We start from the raw sequence: 23,090 nt of genomic DNA on the forward strand, positions 1-23,090 counted from the left end.
CATCTCTACTAAAACTACAAAAATTAGCCAGGCATGCTGATGGGCGCTTGTAATCCCAGCTATGCGGGAGGCTGAGGCAGGATAATTGCTTGAACTCAGGAAGTGGAGATTGCAGTGAGCCGAGACCATGCCATTGCCCTGCAGCCTGGGTGACAGAAACTCCGTCTTGTGAATAAAGTTATTTGACTGTGATGTCTCTCAAAATATCTTACTGTTCTACTTGTGATGATGTTTGACGACAGAATGTGAATGTCTGTGATCAGATGAAGTAAGGCAAATGGAGTAGGCACTGTGAAGTAGGATTAGGCTCCATAAGGTGCTACATATTTTGGTACTATTTGAACACCTGCCATGTGTCACGTATTTGTCCCAGCACTGAGGATGTCACTGCAAACGATATTTAAAACAGTACAATCCTACCTTAAGAATGGCAGGAATGACCAAAGGAACAAAATAGAAATCTGAGAAACCAGAGACAGTCCAACTGTCCATGGCATTATATCCTATTATCCTGTGACAAAAATTGCCAAAATTGATAGGTGTGTGTGTTGGGGGGCGGGGGCAGTGGTGCGGGAGCGAGAAGGGGAAGCAGAAATGAGTTCATAAATGGTCTTGGGAGAAAATATGTCCACATATTAAATCTTACACTAAAAGAGGGTTTATCATGTAAACCATGTTGTAATGTAAAATTAATAACACAAAATCACTTAAACCACGGGAGAATGTTTTTTCCTTCTTCCCTGCTTCTGCCTCGCTGTCTGTCTGCCTCCCTCGCCTTTCTCCCTTCCCTGGGATGAATCTGTGCTCATCATCAATAGAGAAATTAACTCACTACATTCATCATTCGGGAGATGGTAGACTAATTGAGCAGCTTATCTCCAGAAGCCCTGGTCCCCGTAACTTAGGTCTCACGAAAATGTGGCCACCAGATTTTAAAAGAAGCGAATATAGGACTCCAGGCTTTCTGTGTTCAGAAGCACCATGCATGTCAAATAGAGGGAACCATTAACGAAGGCCTTTATTAGAAATGTCTCCCATTTATACATACAGTAATTTAGTTAATAGTATAAACACTTTATTCTCCGCGTAGAAACATTTGGACTGCAAAACAAAATGCGTTTAAAGGAAGTTCGATTGTCCGTCTAAACTGAAAATCAGTAAGCGTCATGCGAGGACAAAATGGCTTGGTTAAAAGTTACGCTTTCGATACGCTCAAATCTATCAGTTTAGCGGAACTCTACATGAGGAACAAAAAGCTCCCTAGGTCCCCGATTGCCTTGGGTGGAGGAAAGGGCTATTGTAGTTATTTTTTAAGCAGGACAAAGTCACCTGCACACACTCTCCTCCCATGGCTGGATGTTGCCACTACCTCCAGGACACAACTTGCCTACCGACAACACGGAACCCATTCGAAATCCCGGACACTTCTATCAAGAGAATGAGGGCGAAATTTTAAATCACAGTAAAGCAAAACAAAATACAGTAAGCAACGCCTGCCACCACCCAATTAAGTGCAGATTGAAAGTCATGGACTGGAAGAACGGACCAACCCGGTGGCAGGGCGGGACTTTTGAATTATTTTCAGTCCAAACCGGACATCCCTTCTGACTTAGGAAGCTGGTTCTTGTTTTGCGGTATTTTCTGCCGTTCACAGGCCTGGGGCGGAGCCGACTGCCATCCCGAAAACATCCGCCAGCGGAAAATGCCTCACAACAGGAGACCGGGAGCCACAGTACAGGTCTGAGTGCTGTAACGTCACCACCGCCACTCTCCAACCCCCGTTCCCCAATTCCTCTTTGGTAATCTTAAATAACTCCCATACGACTAACCTTAAATGGTTGCAAAGCAGAACAAAAACCGAAACAAGGCAGTAGGAAAGACAAATATCCAGCTCTTTAATTGAGATCAGTGGTGGCTCTGAAAAGAGCCTTTTGGTTTTAGAAGCAGGCGTTCACCTATTTCTTCTTGGGTGCCGCCTTCTTAGGCTTGACAACCTTAGGCTTGGCAGCCTTGGGCTTCACGGCCTTAGCAGCGCTTTTAGCGGCTTTCTTGGGCTTGGCAACCTTGGCTTTCTTTGGGCTCTTGGCCACCTTCTTGGTCACAGAAGCCACGGCCGGCTTCTTCGCCTTCTTCGGGGTTTTCTTAGCGCTCTTCTTCGGGGTAGCGCCGCCAGTCGCCTTCTTGGGCTTCTTGGCTGCGCCCGCCGGCTTTTTAGGCTTGGCGGCGCCCGCCTTCTTGGCCTTGGGCTTGGCTTCCCCGGAGGCCGCCTTCTTGTTGAGCTTGAAAGAGCCAGAAGCGCCGGTGCCCTTGGTCTGCACCAGGGTGCCCTTGCTCACCAGGCTCTTGAGACCAAGCTTGATGCGGCTGTTGTTCTTCTCCACATCGTAGCCGGCGGCGGCCAGTGCTTTTTTCAGCGCAGCCAGAGAAACCCCGCTGCGCTCTTTAGAAGCGGCCACAGCCTTGGTGATAAGCTCTGACACCGGAGGACCAGACGCCTTACGAGGCGCTCCCCCAGACTTCTTGGCCGCCTTCTTCTTTACGGGGGTCTTCTCCGCCGGGGGTGCGGCGGCGGGAGCGGCAGGAGCAGTCTCGGACATATTGAGAACCAACAACTCGGGGACAAGTGGCGAAACGCCGATGGAGCAGCGCCTGGGCAGGGCCGCTGTATATATAGAGCGCAGGCGCGCGCTGATTGGTGCTCTGGTCGCCCGCCTGGCTGGCAGGCTCTGAGCCGCTGCGCTGCTCCCAAGTTGTGTTTGTTCCACCTCACAAAAGGGGAAAAATATTAAAATTACCCTCACCAAATCACCGGGGTTTGGTCAGGAAAGGATCGCAGAAGCCTCAGGTCTCATGTTCTTCATTTATTTTTTCCACAGCCACAAAGACAACGCGTCCAGGAGTCCCCAATTCTCCCAACTCCGAAGGAAGTCTGGGGCAGTCAGAGACCACTTTCTGTTTTTCTTATAAATTACCTGTTCACTCCTTTGCCCCTGAAAGTTCTTTTTCCCAGGGATGGTTGGGCACATGCTTCCCTTATTTTTGAAAGAAAAAACGAAATGGTTTCCACCTAAATTTTCATGATAATTCTGTTTCTTCACAAGGGAAGTAACACAGGTCCTCTGTGAATTCTTCGTGCAGACGCACAGGAACTGTGGACTGGGACAAGGATTCCAGGGCCAGTCTAAAGCAATTAGGGCGGGATGGGAGGGGGTGCATAAGCCTTGGGGGGGTCTGGGGTGGTGAGGGGATAGAGACTTAAATCTTTGATTTGAAGACATTGAAACTATCAAATCCCTCTTTTCATAGATGGAGGCGGGGCATCCTTTTCACTTCTCTACAGGCGAGAAATTGGGCTCTTTTTAAAAAGCTCTGAGGTCCCCCTCTGAGTTGTGTAAAGCAGGAGGTCTGGCCCTCAAGATACAGATAATAAAGGAAGAAGGGAGACCCCTTAAGCCTGCAAAGAACAGCCAATAGACTTGGCAGAGGCACTGAGATAATCTGTTTTCAAAGAAAACAAACATGTATTTATTTATTTATTTATTTTCGTAGGCTGCAATATAGAGATGAATTTCAACCCATGAAAATTTTAGGTTACTTTCAGTAACCATACCTTAGACAAGTCAGCTTATAGGACAATCTCTAGTTGGGAACTCAAATATATCTTTGAGTTGAAAATAAAGCAACTGACTTTAGTAAAACACAGTCTTGAGTTTTAAGATGAACAATAGATTTGAAATTTTTTAAAAATAGCAAAGTTTTACACAGTATGATAGGAAAAGCACCAGAACATGTAACATTTGTTATAAGATCTGTTGTTGATGAGCTGAAAATCACCTCTTCTCATCAACCCCTCTGAAACTATTCTGTTCTAAAATTTGCTGCTTTGAGGGTCACTACTTCGTATTTTACTCTTTGGCTCCAAGTAATTGCTATTTTATTTTCTTGAGATTAAAGGCAAGATAAATTGTTGGACCATATATTTGGTATAATTATAGATTTTTATTTAGGGACAAAAGGAATATTACAATTCACCAAAATTTTCTGCTCAAATACATGTTTTCATGAAAATATGTGTTAAAGACAACAGCCTTAGATTGTGGGAAAGTCAAAAGGGATTCTACAAATTGAGTTCGGTGAGAAATGACAACTGAAACATCTTTTAGATTAAGGATGACCCCATTGTTTTCCTATATAACATTTGTCCAACATTTGGAAACATTGTATACTTGTGTGCTTATGTCCTCTGGGAATTAACAGTCTGATGAGATTACTGACAGATGAATTAGCAGTGGTGGAAAAACACTTTAGACCTGCCATTCCTCAGAGTGACAGGGTATAGGAATCATACAAAATTATGGAAAGTATATAAACAATTGAAGCACCTGCATCACACTAATATATGGTAGTAAAAGAAATAATATAAAGCTGGTCCCATGGATCATGCCTGTAATACAGGCGGACGGATCACCTAAGGCCAGGAGTTCAAGATCAGCCTGGCCAACATGGTGAAACTCCGTCTCTATTACAAATACAAAAATTAGCTGGGGTGGTGGCACTCGGGAGGCTGAGGCAACAGAATCACTTGAACGCAGGAAGTGGAGGTTGCAATGAGTGGAGATGGCACCGCTACAATCCAGCCTGGGCAACAGAGTAAGACTCTGTCAACAAAAAAAAAGAGAAAGAAATAGGCTGAGTGCGGTGGCTCATGCCTGTAATCCTAGCACTTTGGGAGGCTGAGGCGGAAGGATCATGAGGTCAGGATTTCGAGACCAGCCTGAACAATACGGAAAAACCCGTCTCTACTAAAAATACATTAGCTGGGCGTGGTGGCACATGCCTGCAATCCCACCTATGCAGGAAGCTGAGGCAGGAGAATCACTTGAAGGAGGTAGAGGTTGCAGTGAGCCAAGATCACACCATTGCACTTCAGCCTGGGCAACAAAAGCAAAACTCTCTCTCAAAAATAATAATAATAATAAGTACATATCACTTAGATCTTATTCTATGTGCAGTGAGCCCACTTCTCATTTAAAACTCAGCTAAGTGTATCCACCATGAAAATAACTGTGAGGAGTCTTGATTATTGGGTTACTGGACCTCCTTTCACTGTAAATTGGTGTCCTGGTTTATAAATCAACATGTAAATTTGATCACTGTGAATCAGTTTTCTAATATGATTATTCTAGTTGACTAAATCAAATCACATCTCTTTACATTCAAATCCGAAGTCCAGACCTCAAGCCATTAGGACATCCAGCCACCAAGAATCTTGTCCCCAACCTCCTGGCAACATGTTGGAGGCCAGAAGGCAGAGAAACATGTAACCAATCTTTCACTAGATACCTTGTAAAGTGTGTTGAAAAAGTTATGCAAAACTTAAAAACAGGACAAAAATATTTCTCCATGTCCTTCTAAGCTATATTAGAGAATTCTGTAAAAAGCCTACCTGTGGGTTATTTGATGATGTAAGGCAATACTAGACAGTAAACTAGAATGTGAATCACATACATACTTTCTAAGTTTCTAGTGGTCACATTGAAAGAATGAAAAGAAACAAGGAAAATTAATGTTAATAATATATTTTATTTAACTTAATGTATCTAAACTATGATGACTTCATATAATCAATATTCTAAAAAAAGAGATAGTTTATATTTTTTTATATAATAAATCTTCAGAATGTGGTGTGTATTTTACATTTTTAGAACATTTGAAATCAGACTAGCTCCAGTCCAAAAGGTCAGTGATCACATGTAGCTAGTGCTACTGTATTGGACAACTCTGCTCTATGTGAAAGTAACTCTGACTTAATGTTTACTTTTTATTGAGCCCAGATTATTTAAAACCAGACATTTAGTTGTAGAAGTTTAATAAATTACTACAGATTTTGTCATGGAGATGGAAATGAATTTTTAATATAGAAAAAAATGACCCCAAAAGTTGTTATTGTATTGCCTAATAAGACATTAACCAACTTTGGTAAGGAGCTGTGGCTCACTCCTGTAATCCCAGCACTTTGGGAGGCCAAGGTGGGCAGATCACGAAGTCAAAAGATCAAGATCATCCTGACCAACATGGTGAAACCTCGTCTCTACTAAAAATACAAAAATTAGCTGGGCGTGGTGGTGCGCCTGCCTGTAGTCTCAGCTACTGGGGAGGCTGAGGCAGTAGAATTGCTTGAACCTGGGAGGTGGAGGTTGCAGTGAGCCGGAATCGCACCACTGCATTCCAGCCTGAGCAACAGAGGGAGACTCCATCTCAAAAAAAAAAAAAAAAAAAAAAGACATTAACCAACTTTGTATCTGATTTTCCAGTCTTCATTTTTTCTCTGACTAAATACATATTTTATTCTCCTGTATCTTCCTTTGACCTAATTGTGATTCTGCTTCCTCCCTTGTTAATGAGTTAAATCATTCTTTGACCATACATAAGCTCACTACATATAGTACATGTATGTCCATCATATTTTTAACTTCTTGAATATTGTACTTTGACACTTGGTTGTTCAATTTGGCCTAAGAGTTCTGAATTAAAACCTTTAGAAGCCATTCTGAAAAATTGGAAGATACAAAGCTTTTGACTGTCAACTCCAAAGCAACCTGATATCTGGTTGGTTTTCCATGGAAATTTTTTTTCTCAAATTTTGAAATAAGATTGAACAAGCCTGTGGGCAACAAAAAAAGTCTATTGAAATGATCTCTAAGGGAAAGTTCAGATTAAGGATGTGGTTATCCCAGTCGAAACTGATGTCTTCAAGAAAGCCACCAACAAATTGAGGACAGAGTTAAACTACCGTAATGCAATATATTGTGTATTCTTGTCTTTACACACACATCATAAATATTATAAGTTGACTAGTTTTCTTTCATGCCACACTCTTCAGGCTCTGGAGAACATGGTAGACAAAGTTAAAAATGCAGAGCAAAATGTCAAGTCCAAAAATAGTAATGGGGCTAGAGAGCGACTCACATAGCCAAGATACGTTCAAAGGAGAGTAACACACGTTGCTGGGACAGGTATAAGGAATGAGGCCAACTGCTGGTTTTCTTTTTAACTTTCTCCTTCTACTCTACCAATTAGGGTTCTTTGTTTTTGGTTGAGACAGGGGTCTCGCTATGTTGCGCAGGCTGGTCTGAAACTTTTGGCATCAAGAATGGGCTAACTCTTGGCCTCAGCCTCTCAAAGTTTTGACATTACAGATGTGAGCCACCAAGCCTAGCCTTAGAGTAGGGTTCTGTCAGTTTTTGGATGTAGCTAACCTAATATTAATATATCCTGTATAGGCCAGAACTTTCAATAATTAAAATATGCTTTTTCCTGAATCACCAACTGAATGAGGCTAATCATAACAGCCACCCCACTGGCAGTGCATGCGTCAAAGAGTAAGTGTAAGTGCTGCTGTCTGCTTGAGACCAACAATACAGGGCTTCCAGGATATTTTTAGCCTAAATAAGATTGTAGGGGCTCTAGTCTGTTGCCTTGCTTCAGCGAAACAAACTTTTTTAAACGTATAACCCAGAGCCACAGTTTTGTTCGTTTTTCAGTTTTTGAAGGCAAATGGCCAACAATTAAAAGATTAAACCTGAGGCTAAATACTTCGTCATCTCAAGGGTTGAGAGCACAGTTACTGCATCTGTATTCCCTAACATGCCATCGAAATGGGTTGGGGAAACCAAAAGAAAATACACGAAAGCACACCATTGGGAGCATAATAAATACATAGCTTAGTGGGTGACGGTATGTGCCTGTAGTTCCAGCTACTCTATTCATGAGGCCGAAGCAGGAGGATTGCTTGTACCCAGCAGTTTGAGGTTACAGAGGGCTGTGATCGCACCACTTCACTCCAGCCTAGGCGACAGAGCAAGACTCCATCACAGAAAAATAAATAAATCCATATAAAATTTAAAAATATAAATAAATACTTAGAAAGTATTACAAAAGGAACAATGCATTCCAAAATATACTTACCTAACATTTTGAAATTGCCATTATAATTGTATAAGTGAGTAGGAAACTGGGTCATTAACAGGTAAGTTATTCTTCAAGCTTCTTTCAAATGACGCCAAAACATTTCAGAAAGTCAAACCTACCCTTAAAGGATAAGAATTTGTCAATTGTGAGAATATGCACATTTTTACACCTTCTTGATCTGTGGCCATAATGAAGGCAATTATAAAGCACAAGATGCAAACATATATTAGGCAATAGTCTTCATCAGAATAAGTACATAATCTGACACAACGACTATTTTGGAGGAAACATGGAACTTCAAATTTCAGTAGATTGGTTGGCATTATTTTTTAATGTATAGTTTTTCACTGTGCTGTGTTTACATACTTCATGAGCACTTGTTAAGCACAGGACACCAAGAAAAATAATAAAAACAAAGATCAGATAAGCAGTGTGTCCTCTCCAGGACTGCACCTGATGGGACAGACACAGACAAATATAACCATCATATGGTGTGAGAAATCTGATACGAAAGACAGCCACTGAGAGAACAAAAGAATAAAAACACAGAAATGTTGATGTTCTGGTTAAACCTTTGCCTTCAAGTATTTACCAATGCATTTGGGAAAATAAGACATAAGACAACAGCCTAAAACAGTGATTCTTAAACATTTAGATTTCAGTACTGCTTTACACTCCTAAAAATTATCGGGCACACTCCTAAAAATTATCGGGCTGTCATGACTGTTGTCAATAATACTAATACAGTTAATTAACGGAAACTTCCTCTGCACCAAGCATTATATGCACTATTTTCATTCTGGCTCCCTACATCGTATGAGACAACCACCACTGTAATCATTAGCACTTCGTCAATAAGGAAATGGAGAATGAGAATTCAGACTTCTCTAAGAAGTGCTGTAGACTGATTACAAATCATGCATCAATACACACATATTAAAGTATCAACTGAAATAAAACAATAAAAATTTTGTCTAGCTATAAAATGCACAAATTAAAATATGCCCCACTGCTTAACTAACACATTTAGTAAGTAGAGGGAAGTCCTCTCCAAATACATTCTTCACCAACCTCTCACCTTACCCCTCAGTCACAGGTATTTGTAATGTCATGCTGTTTTTCTGATGGACACTAGGTGGCAGCCTAAACCAGGAACTCTTGAAAGAGGGTAAATCCTTTTTCTGCAGCCTCAATCTCCCCCAGCTCAAGCGATCCTCCTGCCTCAGCCTCCTGAGTAGCTGGGGCAACAGGTGCGAGCCACCACACCTGGCTAATATTTCATAGAGATGGGGTCGCCGTGTTGGCCAGTCTGGTCTAGAATTCCTGACCTCAGAGTATCCGCCCGCCTCAGCCTCCCAAAGTGTTGGATTAACAAGTGTGAGCCATAGCACATGACCAGAAATTTTTAACCTCTAGCTATGCACTTAGTTTTCTGTGTCTTTCAGTGGACAGAGAAATTACTATATTTGTTTGACAGAGTATAATTCTGAGGAACTGGCAGGCCATGAGACTGCATGGATTGCACAGCCTGGCAAGAACATGGGAAGGAAAAAATAGGTTTGCTTTGGCTTCAGTCTCTCTGTGTCCAAAGGCATTTACAATGTAGGATGTTTGTGCTTGCAGATACTGGATAACTCTCCAAATGAAAATGCTGGTAAAGGGACAGCTGCTGATCCAGCCGCCTGGCAAATCATTAACTGGGTTGACATTGTATTACTCAGCAGATCTAAAAACTCATTCACATACAGAGTCTTTTGATGGGCAAAAATATTTATTACCCACGACTGACAGTGATAGCACTGAGAAGCTAGGAAACTGAAGTAGGACCCCGGAGCAGTCAAGTACAGAGGCTGGCTCCCAGGACCTTAGGACTTAATACTATTCCTAAAGAGAATGAATTATCAAATAGACAAGAAACTCATGTGAGTTGATTCACTCACTTGCCCAAAACAATTATTAAGCAGTAGAAATGATAACTACACTGGTATTGCTGACAGTTTACGGTAAAAGGGAAAAGACATGGGGAAAAAACAGGCAGTGATGTTTTATGTGTGTCAGTACCAAGTAGAGATCAAAGGAGAAAATGGCCTGTCTCGCCAAACAGTGGATGTAGAAATAATGTTATGGAGAAAACACTTTAATTATGTCTTAAATAAGAGTAACAAATTAAGCAGAAGAACCTGTAGGGGCCAAGGGGAAACTTACTCTTTGGCTTCTGCAGATTCGTGGAAAACCACCACCAAGAGGGAGATTAATCAGATAAAATGCATCCAATTTATTAATGTGTACACGGGAGCTTCATTGTGAAGGCTCCCAGATACAGGGGAATTTGTCCATTTTTATTTTTTAGATTCAGCAAACTATGGGCAGCCATGTCGAAACAGGATTGCTACTAAACCGAGTAGGGAAACCCAGCAGGGCCTGTCTAGATTCCTCTTGGCCCCTCTATGCAGCACTGCTTCCTTCTGGATCCTCTCTGGAACGGAGTCTTAGGATCTATGGTCAAATAAGGTAGTTCAGATCATTTCTTTATGGCCAGTTTACACACAACAACAGAGGGAGAGGTAGAGTAATATTTTTAGGTTTTATGGGTGGCTCTGGGAAAAAGGTGTTTTGATTTCTATGGCCTAACTTGAGGAATAGGAATTCTCATTTCTATGGCTAGACTCCGGGGAGAATGGGACTGAGAAGCAGGAGGGCAGGAGAGGGTCAGAAAAAAACTTTGGCTTCTGAGGCCTTTATTTTGGGGTATCGTTTTCTGAATTACAACAAACCCCAGGGATCTACAGAGACTGCATACTTTTTTTTTCTTTTTTATTAATTTTAATTGTGAGATAAACACAGCGTAGGTGATTTGTTTTTTGCTTTTGTTTTTTGAGACAGGATTTTGATTTGTTGCCCAGGCTGGAGTGCAGTGGCATCATCATAGCTTACTGCATCCCCAAACTTCTAGGCTTATGAGATCCTCCCACCTTAGCCACAAATGAGAGTTGCTACTAGCATTTAGCGAGTAGAGGCCAGAGATGAGTAGAGACCCGCTGAGTGTTTTGAGCCTATACAGCTTCAAAATTATCTTTGCTAACCCCTAACTTTTGGATGCTACAGAGGAGTAGCAGCCCCTGGAGTGTCCAAAGGAGAGGTAAACAGGATCATTTGACATATGTGGTTATACAGCATTGTCAAACTAAGGCAGTGTTTGATCTTCAGGTTATATTTTAGTGAGAAATGTTAATATGTGTCCCAAAATTATATGGAATTTCTAGAGTTCTGATGTCTGAGTTTGTGTAATCAGTCATAATTAGGGTTATTGTGTTAGCTTATTGTAAATCACAGAGGTGACCAAATTTCTTTGCCAGTTGTGTTTTTGACTGTGACTACCCTAGGACATTTTAACATTCATAGACAAATGTCTTGTTTTAAGACTCTTCAAAGGATTGCAGGTTTCAGATAATTTTGAAGATTGCGAATAGGAGTTGACAAGGTGAGCTGAACTACTGAAACTTCTTGGAACTTACTGCAACTATTGGAACTTCTTGACTCTTGCCTGGTACCTCGTTCTTCCTAGATGCAGGACAAGAACTCGGGGAGAGGTGCTGCAGCATCAACCCTGGCCAGAAAAACTGACATCCCAGAGGTCTTGTAACAATATTTTATGTTAAAGAATTTATACATATTTCCTATTCTAAGCATTTCAAATGATTGCAAGAATTCAACTGATGAAAACTTATAGCTGAGATGATGTATATTCTAATTTTTAACTCAACTTCATACCAATCTAAGCTGATAAGCATTCCTACAAAGTTTATGAAGTTGAGATTAGCCATATTAAGTATTGTCTTAAGATTTTTAAGAATTGAAAAACTTGGAGCAGTTTTGTTCATTAGTTAATTGGATACTTTAAAAGTTCAGTATGTCAGCTTGGTGCAGTGGCTCACTCCGGTAATCAGAGCACTTTCGGAGGCCGAGCAGGCGGATCATCTGAGGTCGGGAGTTCGAGACCAGCCCGACAAACACTTCAATTAAGAAAGAATTTTCTCAACAAATGATGGTGGAACAACTGAATAACCACATTTTTGTTCTATCCGGGGTCCTGATTCAAAGACCCAGGCAAAGATGGAGAGAAATCAGGACTTGCATACACTGCTGATGGGAGGATAAAATGCTTACTTCGGAAAACAGTGTGGTGATTCCTCAAAAGGTTAAACAGAGTTCCCATAGGACCCAGCAACCCACTCCTAGATATATAACCAAGAGAAATCAATACATAAGTCCACACAAAAACTTGTACATAAATGTTCATAGCAGCACTATTCCCAATAGCCACAAAGTGGAAACAAATGTCCATCAGCCGACGAATGAATAAATAAAATGTTGTGGTATGTCCTTATAATAGATATTATTGGTCCATGAAAAACATACATAAAAACCATATGCTAAATTAAAGAAGCCAGTCACAACAAAGCAATATAGTATATGGGTCTATGTATACTAAATGGTCCAAATAGAAAGACAGTAGATTAATGATTGCCTAGGACTGGCAGAGGGGGAGGGGAGAATGGCGGAATCAGGGACGTGACGAATTCAGGGTACATGATTTCTCTTCAGGGAGATAGAAAAATGTAAAATTTTGGTAATGGTTGCATATCTCTGTAAATATACTAAAATCCATTAGTTTTTGCATTTGAAATAGATGAATTATATGATATATAAATTATGTTACCAAAAATTGAAAAAAGTAACAGTACTATCAGCCCCAATGTGCCCACCATCAATATCCTACGTTTTTCCCTTGTTATTTTATCTATTTACCTACCGTTGAGACCCTGATATCCTAAGTTTGATTTTCTTAACTTGTCAAAATTTGCACACATGCTTATAAAAATAATGCCTGTTGAATTTGCTACGTATGTAAAGTTTTGAGCAAATCGAGTGTATTAAATTTATTAATATGGTTTGAAATGTCTAAGGTAATAATTCCCAAACTTCGCTGAGGGAGGAGGAAAGCTTTTAAAATCCCAGTGCCCAGGTGGCATCCCATACTGTTACTGAGAATTCTGCCTTGGGATGGATCCTTTAACTGAGGAGATTAATAAAGCCAGAGCTCTGGACCAGCAGTCTTGGTTATTGTCTAGTGAGGAAAGAATTGCAAACTAACACCAAAATGCAAGCTTAAAGCAAACTTTACTGAAGCACAGTAATGCACCCTCAGAGAGACAGAGGGCTGATTTCTGCAAAGTGAAAGCAGCACCTCTTTACGGAGCTCAAAGTGCCTTTATGGGGTTTGTGGGAGGAGTTGAGGTTTTGGCTGTGTCTGAGTGACAGGATGATGTTATTTGATTGGCAGTTTATAGCTATGTAAACTAAAATTAAACTGTGCATGTTCTTACCTATAATTCGTTAAGAAAAGCCTCCCAGGGATGGGGAGCAAAACCGTATATAAATTCTGTTAAAATGATGGTAGGATGAACTTTGGGGTGAACGTGAGGACAGGGTTTTATGTTATTGTTGCATGTGCCACTTTAGGGAATTTCTGCCTGTGCCCTCCTTTTTCCTTCTCCAGGATGTGTTAGCCACAGACTCTACCACAAACTCCAACCCTTGGGGTGGAATTCGGGCAGTCTTGGGGCTGAACTGAGGTGGGCCAGTGGCTGTCTTCGTGACAGCTTTTCCACTCTCGGCTCTCATCTCCTCCCAGATGCTAGTGTTTAACTACCTAACAATACCCATTAAATCAGGCCTCAGTATGTTTAATCATTCTCCAGGTAATCCCAATGCTGTCAAGTTTGTGAAACACTTGTCAGATAATTCAATTATGAAGGCCGTGGAAGGTATTTCAGTAGGATCTAATTGGTTAATATTACGATTTAATTAATTCGAATCAAAAAACAATGAAAAAGCTTTATATTTGTAAATCAGGCAAGATATACAAGTTGGTCTGAGGTTGAGATAATATTTTTAAATGTGTAATTGAAATTTGAAATTATTAAATATTTAAATATCGAAAGTTCACATGAGAAGATTGCGAAGATACTTTCCCCAGTCAGCAACACCCCTTCAGGATTTAAAAACCAAGGGGCCGCTGGATCACCGAGTGTTTCACAGGCAGGTACCTTCTGCTGTAGGAGAGGGAATTAACGTTCTGAAGACCTCTTGCTTTTCACTAGGAGGTTTCACAGGGCATCTCCTGAGCGTAGGCAATAGCCATAGGGCGACTTCTGGAGCCAGCCGTTTCCCCGCCCCAGCAAAGAAGCGGAGATTTACGGCGACGCGCGGTCAGAGCCGCAGAAATGAGTCCGCGAGCCAGGCCGGAGCTTCTCCTCCTGATGCTTTTGCAGACAGCGGTCCCGCAGGGGCGCCTGCTGCGTGAGTCCGAGGGCTGCGGGCGAACCGGGGGCGCGGCGGGCGAACTGGGGGCGCGGCGGGGGTGGAAAAATCGAAAGTGTAATTTCTTTGCGCTAGGGAGTTTGCTCACTTTGGGGGACCTGCTCAGCCCTATCCGCCGTCCCCCTCCCTACTTTCTGCGTCCAGATCCCGGGAGGGAATGCCTGCCCCTGAGGGGCAGATGGGGGGTCCCTCGTCCTGGGAACTGCCCCTCCCCTGGCAGTCCAGGCTCCTCGGAGTGACTTTCGGAACCGCCCACTCCCTTCCCCAAGACCAGAATACTTTTAAATCAATCTCGTAGTTTCTCACTTGAGCTGAGCTAAGCCTGGGGCTCCTTGCACCTGGATATCGGGTTTATTGTTTCTCGTGTCAGCTGTGCGGGGTTTTCCCCCAGTCTTCTCCAAACAGGAAGTTCTTCCTTGCGTGCCTGCCTAGAAGGCCGAGCGAACCCACAGAGGGGATCGCGCGGGGTTTCCACCTCAGAACGAAGGCGCTGGGCGGTGGGGGCGCGGAGGAGTGGGGTTGGGGTTCTGAATTCGTCCCCATTCCACCCACTTTTGGTGAGACCTGGTGGAGGTCTCTGGGGTGGGAGGCTCCTGAGAGAGGCCTACCTCGGGCCTTTCCCCACTCTTGGCAATGGTTCTTGAGCCTGGAAAATTAAGTATATGTTAGTTTTGAACGTTTGAACGAACAGTTTCCTTTCCAGCTAGGCTTTATTGATTTGCAATGTGCTGTGTAATTAAGAGGCCTTCTCTAAAGAATATCAAAGTACTGATAGTGACCATGTAAGCAATGCACTCAGTTGTAAGTCATATTCATATCTGATCTTATTTGACGTTCACTAGGCATAGGGAGGTAGGAGCTATTAATAAGTTTAATTTACTAGAAGTTAATTGGACTTGAGATTAAATAACTCTTTTCAGGTTACCAAGAACATAAGTAATCCGGTTTTCTGATGTTATTTCAGGTACTACAGCTGCTTCTAAGCTTAGTTACTGGTGATTTTGCCCTGCAGTCTGGCACAGTGTTCTGTGGGTCACGTGCCGGCCTCAGCACAGCACTTTTTGAGGGTTGGTACTATGTATCCACATTTTACACATGACAAGAATAAGGCATGCACGGCCTGCTTCCTGGCACATTTGCTTAATGGTACACTGGGCTTTGGTGGCAGAGCTAATGTCTCCACTTCATAACTAGGATTCTTAAACATCACACTGCGTTAGAGGTTGAATAATAAAATTTGCTGTTGAGCAGAAATATTCATTGTTTACAAGTGTAAATGAGTCCCAACCATGTGTTGCACTGTTCTAGGCCCAAGGGAGAGGGCAGGAAAACAAGCCTTTATCCTTTGATATTTCACATTCTAGTGGGAGAGATGACAATAAGCAAATGAGCAGAAAGATATATATCAGGAAACGATGGGTGTGGTGAGAAGCAGAGAAGTCAGGGCAAGTCACTCTGACACTTGAGCAGAGACACGAAGGAAATTAGAATATTGACTGCCAGCAGTATTTCCCAGGCAAACTGAGTGGGCCTGGCAAGTTGGATTGAAAAGCAGGTTTTCTCAGCACTACTCACGTGTATGTGGTGTGTGTGTGTGTGTGTGGTGGGAGGGGGGACTGCCATCTGCATGCAGCATGTCTAGCAGCATCCTGTCCTCCCTACTCACTAGGTGCTAGGAGCACTCATCCTCCCTACTCACTGAGTGCTGGGGATATTCATCCTCCCTATTCACTAGGTGCTAGGCACTTCCCCAGTCTTTTTTTTTTTTTTTTGAGACGGAGTCTTGCTCTGTCACCAGGCTGGAGTGCAGTGGCGCGATCTCGGCTCACTGAAACTTCCGCCCCCTGGGTTCAAGCGACTCTTCCGCCTCAGCCTCCCAAGTAGCTGGGACCACAGGCGCGTGCCACCATGCCCGGCTAATTTTTGTATTTTTAGTAGAGATGGGGTTTCACCAGGCTGGCCAGGTTGGTCTCGATCTCTTGACCTTGTGATCTGCCCACCTCGGCCTCCCAAAGTGCTGGGATTACAGGCATGAGCCACCGCACCCAACCTCCCCCAGTCCTGACAACCAAAAATGTCTGTAATCTTTGCCACATGTCACCTATGAGACAATCTCCTAGTTAGGAGGCTAGGGTTGAAAGAATCATAAGGCATACGGGGGGCTAGAGGCCAAGAAGTAGGTAATGGGATCAGAAGAGGAGCCACTAATGACTTGTACAGGGCCTGTAGGCTGTGGTGTGAATGCTAGTGAGGAGTAGCAGTGATCCGTCATAGGCTTTGCAAAGACTGCTCTGGCTTATACGTGGAAAGCAAAATGAAGAGAGCAATGGTAAAAGCAGGGAGCCCAGCCAGGAAGCTGTGACACAGTTCAGGCAAGAGACGGATTGCAGAAGGGTTCTATGTTGTGTGAGAGAAAGAGAAGAATTGACTGGGTTTGGTAGCTTACGCCTATAATCCCTGCACTTTGGGAGGCCAAGGAGGGTAGATTCTTGAGCTCAGGAGTTCAAGACCAGCCTGGGCAACATGGCGAAACCCCTTCTCTACAAAAAATAGAAAAATTAGCCAGGTGTGGTGGCATGCACCTGTAGTCCTAGCTACTTGGGTTGCTGAGGTGGGGGGATTGCTTGAATCCAGGAAGTTGGGGCTGCAGTGAGCCAGGCCGCTGTACTCTAGTCTGGGTGACGGAACAAGACCCTCTCTCCCCTGACCCCCCAAAAAAAGAGGAGTTAAAGTTGACTTTGTTTATTTTAATTGTATTGGCCTGAGCAGTGGGGTAACTGGCAATGCCATTTTTGAGGTGATGAATGCACTGGAATGAGCAGTTTAGGGTAAATCAAGGATCTGGATTTGGACATGTTAAGTTTGAGATTCCAGTCAGGTATTCCCGGTGGTGAGGCCATACAGGCAGTTCAGTGTAAGAGTTCAGGGCCAAGGGTGGGCGCGGTGGCTCACTCCTGTAATCCCAGCACTTTGGGAGGCCGAGGCAGGTGGATCACTTGAGGTCATGAGTTTGAGACCAGCTTGGGCAACATGGTGAAACTCCGTCTCTACTAAAAATATAAAAATTAGCTGAGCATGGTGGTGCGTGCCTGTAGTCCCTGCTATTCAGAAGGCTTAGGCAGGAGAATCCCTTGAACCCAGGAGGCGGAGGTTACAGTGAACTGAGACTGTGCCACTGCACTCCAGCCTGGGTGACAGAGAGAGACTCCATCTCAAAAAAAAAAAAAAAGATTAAAATCTTAAAATCGAGGTGTCATCATTTATTCTTCTAGGTAGTATTTCTGAAGCACCCACTACATGCCAGGTGCCCCTCTAGGCACTGGGGATACATTCCAGAACCCCTCGTTCTGTAACTGAGGAAAGGTGTTGGGAAACTCTCACTTGCCGAGAGGTCTTGTCCTTTCATCTTTCTGGGGGACTCCTTCTGTATTTGATTTTGCCCCATTGTGATCCTGAAAAGTTACTCTGAGCTATTTATCAGCACATCCTTATAGCATTTCAAGGAAAAGACTTGCACATGAGAAGGTTTAGCTATGAAGGTGGTTAAAAAAAACAAACAAACACACACAAAAAAAAACCTACATGAATGAATTCCTCAGGATTTGGGTCAAATTTGCTCTGAACACCAACTCCTTAGTTCAATTTCCATGGCCAGAGACACCTTAGCATTTTCTAGAATCCACCAGCTCTAGTGGAGGCTGTCCAATTATGAGTAATGGCAAAGGGTCTGGGGACAGTGAGGGGAGGCAGCCACATGTGGCAGAGAAAGGTGCACAAGGAGAGAGCAGCCAGGACTGGAAAGACAGGACTGCATCTCACCCTTCACAAAATGAGAACCAGACACAGCTGATGGTATGAGTTGATTCAGGTGTGTGGAGCCTCAACCTCCCGGCCACCTCCTGCTGCACATGGTGAAGGCCTGTTGCTCTGTCTCCAGGTTCACACTCTCTGCACTACCTCTTCATGGGTGCCTCAGAGCAGGACCTTGGTCTTTCATTGTTTGAAGCTTTGGGCTACGTGGATGACCGGCTGTTCGTGTTCTATGATCATGAGAGTCGCCGTGTGGAGCCCCGGACTCCATGGGTTTCCAGTAGAACTTCAAGCCAGATGTGGCTACAGCTGAGTCAAAGTCTGAAAGGGTGGGATCACATGTTCACTGTTGACTTCTGGACTATTATGGACAATCACAACCACAGCAAGGGTATGTGGAGAGGTGGCCTCATCTTTCTGAGGTTGTCAGAGTGTTTCATCTTTTCATGCATCTTGAGGGAAACAGCTGGAAGTCTGAGGTGTTGTGGGAGCAGGGAAGAGGGAAGGAATTTTCTTCCTGAGATCATTTGGTCATTGGGGATGGTGGAAATAGGGACCTACTCCTTTGGTTGTAGTAACAAGGCTGGGGGTTTTTCCAGAGTCCCACACCCTGCAGGTGATCCTGGGCTGCGAAATGAAAGAGGACAACAGCACCAAGGGCTTCTGGAAGTATGGGTATGATGGGCAGAACCACCTTGAATTCTGCTCTGACACGCTGGATTGGAGAGCAGCAGAGCCCGGAGCCTGGCCCACCAAGCTGGAGTGGGAAGCGCACAAGATTCGGGCCAGGCAGAACAGGGCCTACCTCAAGAGGGACTGCCCTGCACAGTTGCAGCAGTTGCTAGAACTGGGGAGAGGTGTTCTGGACCAGCAAGGTATGGTGGAAACAGCCATCTGCCCCCATACTCTAGTGGCAGAGTGGAAGAGGATGCAGGGCATGGAATCCCTGGCTGGGGTTTCAGAGGTGGCTGACGTTATATGCCTCTCTAAGTTCTGGGAAGGGACTTTCCCAATCCTAGAGTCTCTACCTTATAATTGAGATGTATGAGACAGCTACGAGTAATGGATTTAATTTCTTTTTTCCATGCATATGGCTCAAAGGGAAGTATCTGCAGCCCTTGTTTTTATTTAACCAATGATCCTTTGTATATTTTTACCTGTTAAGAATTCAGAGATGTCAAAAATAAACACACACACACACACACACACACACACACACACACACACACACACAAAAGAATTTAGAGATGTCAACTCTCATATGAATACCATGACAAAAAAATACTAAGTGAGGCCACCTATCAGAGTAGCAGAATCCTTTAGGTTAAAAGTTTCTTTCACAGAACATAGCAATAATCACTGAAGCTATCTGTCTGTTTTACAAGACCCTGCTTTTTTCTTTTTTTTTTTTTGAGACAGAGTCTCGCTCTGTCACCCAGGCTGGAGTGCAGTGGCGCAATCTTGGCTCACTGCAACCTCCACCTCCTGGGTTCAAGCAATTCTCCTGCCTCAGGCTCCCAAGTAGCTGGGATTACAGGCACCCACCACCATGCCTGTTTAATTTTTTTCTGTTTTTGTGGGGTTTTTTTTTGGTATTTTTAGTATAGACAGGGTTTCACCATGTTGGCCAGGCTTTTCTCAAACTCCTGACCTCAAGTGATCTGACCACCTCGGCCTCCCAAAGTGCTGGGATTACTGGCATGAGTTACCACACCCGGCCTCAAGACCCCTTCTTTAAAATATGCCTAGTAGGTTTATTCAGGTGAAAATGACCATCCGTATTCAATCATTTTCAATGCATATAAAGGGGAATTTTGTTTGTCAGAACAGAGAACATGGGTAACAGGTATGTATATTTACGTGTTGGACAAGAGAACAGACTTATCTGACTGTGCTCCAACTGACACTGCGTAAGAGCCCAGTCGTAGGACAAAATGGTGTCTCTCCTGCAGCTTGTTTTTTTCCTAAGAAGGGCATTTCCTTACTCAAACCTAGAAAAGGAAATGAAAGTTCTGGCCTTCCTGGCAAGGGTAAAAAGATCCCCTCTGCTTATCCTTCCTTTTTCCTGTTAAGTGCCTCCTTTGGTGAAGGTGACACATCACGTGACCTCTTCAGTGACCACTCTACGATGTCGGGCCCTGAACTTCTACCCCCGGAATATCACCATGAAGTGGCTAAAGGATAGGCAGCCACTGAATGCTGAGGAGGTTGAACCCAAAGACGTATTGCCCAATGGAGATGGGACCTACCAGGGCTGGATAGCCTTGGCTGTACCCGCTGGGGAAGAGCAGAGATATACATGCCAGGTGGAGCACCCAGGCCTGGATCAGCCCCTCCTTGTCATCTGGGGTATGTGACTGACGAGAACCAGGAGCTTAGAAAATCTGTTGGGTGTTGGGAGGAATGCCCGAGGTGATAATTACGGGAGTGAAATGAGGATCTGCTCTTTGTTAGGGGGTGGGCTGGGGGTGGCTCTCAAAGGCTTTAAATTGCTTTATATGTTTTAGAGCCCTCGCACTCTGGCACCCTCGTCATTGGAGTCATCAGTGGAATTGCTGTTTGTGTCATCATCTTGTTAATTGGAATTTTGTTCATAATCTTAAGGAAGAGGCAGGCTTCAAGTGAGTAGGAACAAAGAGGAAGTCTCTTAGTGCATCTGCCCAGGGCACAGTAGGAAGAGGGGCAGAGGGAAGGCAGAGGGGATCTGGCATCCATGGGAAGCATTTTTCTCTTTTATATTCTTTTTTTTTTTTTGGTGAGACTGAATTTTACTCTTTTGTCCAGGCTGTAGTGAAGTGGCGCAATCTCCGCTCACTGCAACCTCCGCCTTCCCGGTGCAAGCAATTATCCTGCCTCAGCCTCCTGAGTAGCTGGGATTACAGGCACACGCTACCACACCCAGCTAATTTTTTGGCCAGGCTGGTCCCGAACTCCTGACCTCATGATCCACCCGCCTTGGCCTCCCAAAGTGCTGGGTTTACAGGCGTAAGCCACTGCGCCCGGCTTCTCTTTTATAGTCTTTGGGAACACCAGCACTTCCCTGGGAGACAGAAATTAATGGTTCTCCCCAGAATGAAAGTCTCAACTTTCAACAAACATCTTCAGTACACCTACTATTTTGCAAGTGCTGTTTAAGGTAGTGCAGGGGCTTTGAGGTTGAGAAGTGACTGTGGCTATTCTCAGAACCCAAATCTGGTAGGGTGTGAAATTGATGGCAAGTAAATGTAGCTAAAGGAGACCCCATGAGGTCCTAACGCAGGCAGGGAGCAAATGCTTAGGGTGTCAAAGGAAAGAATAATCACATTCAGCTGGGGATAGAGAAAGCCTTCTGGATCTTTAAGAAGTGAGATTCCATTAGGTGAGGTTGAAGATGATGGAAGGTCTACACAGACGGAGCAACCATGCCAAGTGGAGGACTGTAAGGCATCCTGGGAGGTTAGAAATAATGACTGTACCTTGACCCTGAGTTTGCATAACTGTCAGTCACCAATTATGCATTTCTACCCCCGAACATGTGTGGTGTGGGGAAAAGAGAGGCAGATAGAAGCCAGTTCATACAGAGTCCTAGTGTCTTTTGAGACACTGGGTTATGATCACTGGGGTGTCATTGAAAGATCCTAAGAAAGGAGAGCCACAATCTCCCTTATATGGTGAATGAGTTGTTACGAAGTTAGATGGGAGGTGAGGACGCCAGTTAGAAAGTAATTAAGCAATTCCAGACGAGGGATAATGATTCTCGAAATCCAACAGTGCCCAGGACAAGGGTCGTCTCAATTCAGTTGGGTGAATGAGGAAAGTAAGGAACAGAAAAGAGTCAAGATGATGCCTAGGTTTGTGATGCCTCTCTCCTGGGTCTCTTGTCTCCACAGGAGGAGCCATGGGGCAATACGTCTTAGCCGAATGTGAGTGACACACAGCCTGTAGACTCATTGTGGGAAGGAGACAGAACTAGAGACTCAAAAAGGAAGTGCACTTATGGAGCTCTTCGTGTTTCAGGACAGAGTTGAACCTAAAAATAGAAACTGCCTGAAGAACTCTTTGCTTTAGCCTTCTCTGTTCATTTCCTCCAAAAGATTTCCCCATTTAGGTTTTTGAGTTTCTGTATGCCAGTGATCCCTCACTGTGACTACTTCTCCCCTGGAACTGCCTCTCATGAACCTCAAGCTGCATCTAGAGGCTTTCTCATTTTCTCCATCACCTCAGGCACATACACCTATGTCATCTCATTTCCTATTTTTGGAAGAGGACTGCTTAATTTTGGGGACTTACATGATTCATTTTAACATCTGAGAAAACCTTTGAACCCTGGGACATAGATGTCATAATCTTACCAGAATTTTACATATGTATCTAGGTATTTTCTGGACCCGCTCGACTTTTCCTTTGTGTGTTACCCAGGAACTCATCTGTCACCAAGCCATGGGGACTCTTCCATCTGATTGTGCTGTGGGTTGGACAGCTATGAAGGCTGCACACTGCACAACTGGAAGAGGCACCTTTCCCAGAAAAAGCATCATGGATGTCTGTGGGTATTACAATGGGTGTTTTTAGCAGGTAGGAGGCAAATACCTTTAAAGGGGTTGTGAAGAGGTGTCTTTTTCTAGTTTGCATGAAGGCGTCCTACAGGTGTTCAAAGTGTATTGGTGCCTGCATTTGGGATGCTACTCTAGTATTCCAGACCTGAAGTATCAAAATAATTTTCTACCTTGTCTCTCCTTGTTCTGATAATGAAAATTATCATAAGGGTGATGATGATGATAAAAGCACTTACTTGGTGTCTGACTCTTCTGAGCACCTACTTACATGCATTATTGCATGCAGTTCTTATGATAATTCTATGAGATAGGTACTATTTATTTACCACATTTCTTTTTTAGACAAAGAAAGTGAAGTATAGAGTTATCTCATAGCTAGCCAGTGATGGA

At 43.7% G+C, this 23,090-nt stretch overlaps 3 protein-coding genes across 4 annotated transcripts in view; 2 read left to right on the forward strand and 1 right to left on the reverse strand.

Moving 5' to 3' along the window:
* Window positions 1–23,090, forward strand: part of LOC105721487 (histone H3.1) — a 66,892-nt gene that overhangs the window by 34,384 nt on the left and 9,418 nt on the right. The gene's annotated exons all lie outside the window — the stretch shown is intronic.
* Window positions 1,875–2,639, reverse strand: H1-2 (H1.2 linker histone, cluster member). Its single transcript, XM_012458565.3, has one exon. The coding sequence runs from the start codon at window positions 2,595–2,597 to the stop codon at window positions 1,956–1,958; it is 642 nt and encodes a 213-aa protein (XP_012313988.1). The 5' UTR covers window positions 2,598–2,639; the 3' UTR covers window positions 1,875–1,955.
* HFE (homeostatic iron regulator) lies at window positions 14,113–22,200 on the forward strand. Of its 2 annotated transcripts, XM_012458559.2 has the most exons (6): window positions 14,113–14,334; window positions 18,293–18,556; window positions 18,765–19,040; window positions 20,239–20,514; window positions 20,673–20,786; window positions 22,035–22,200. In XM_012458559.2, the coding sequence occupies exons 1-6, from the start codon at window positions 14,259–14,261 to the stop codon at window positions 22,073–22,075; spliced, it is 1,047 nt and encodes a 348-aa protein (XP_012313982.2). In that variant the 5' UTR covers window positions 14,113–14,258; the 3' UTR covers window positions 22,076–22,200. The 2 variants fall into 2 exon arrangements, with proteins under 2 accessions (XP_012313982.2, XP_012313983.2); XM_012458560.2 differs by lacking the exon at window positions 20,673–20,786.

The sequence above is a fragment of the Aotus nancymaae genome, unplaced genomic scaffold (genome assembly GCF_030222135.1).
Source record: "Aotus nancymaae isolate 86718 unplaced genomic scaffold, 86718_ANA_hifiasm-v0.15.2.pri h1tg000051l, whole genome shotgun sequence".
Lineage (NCBI taxonomy): Eukaryota > Metazoa > Chordata > Mammalia > Primates > Aotidae > Aotus > Aotus nancymaae.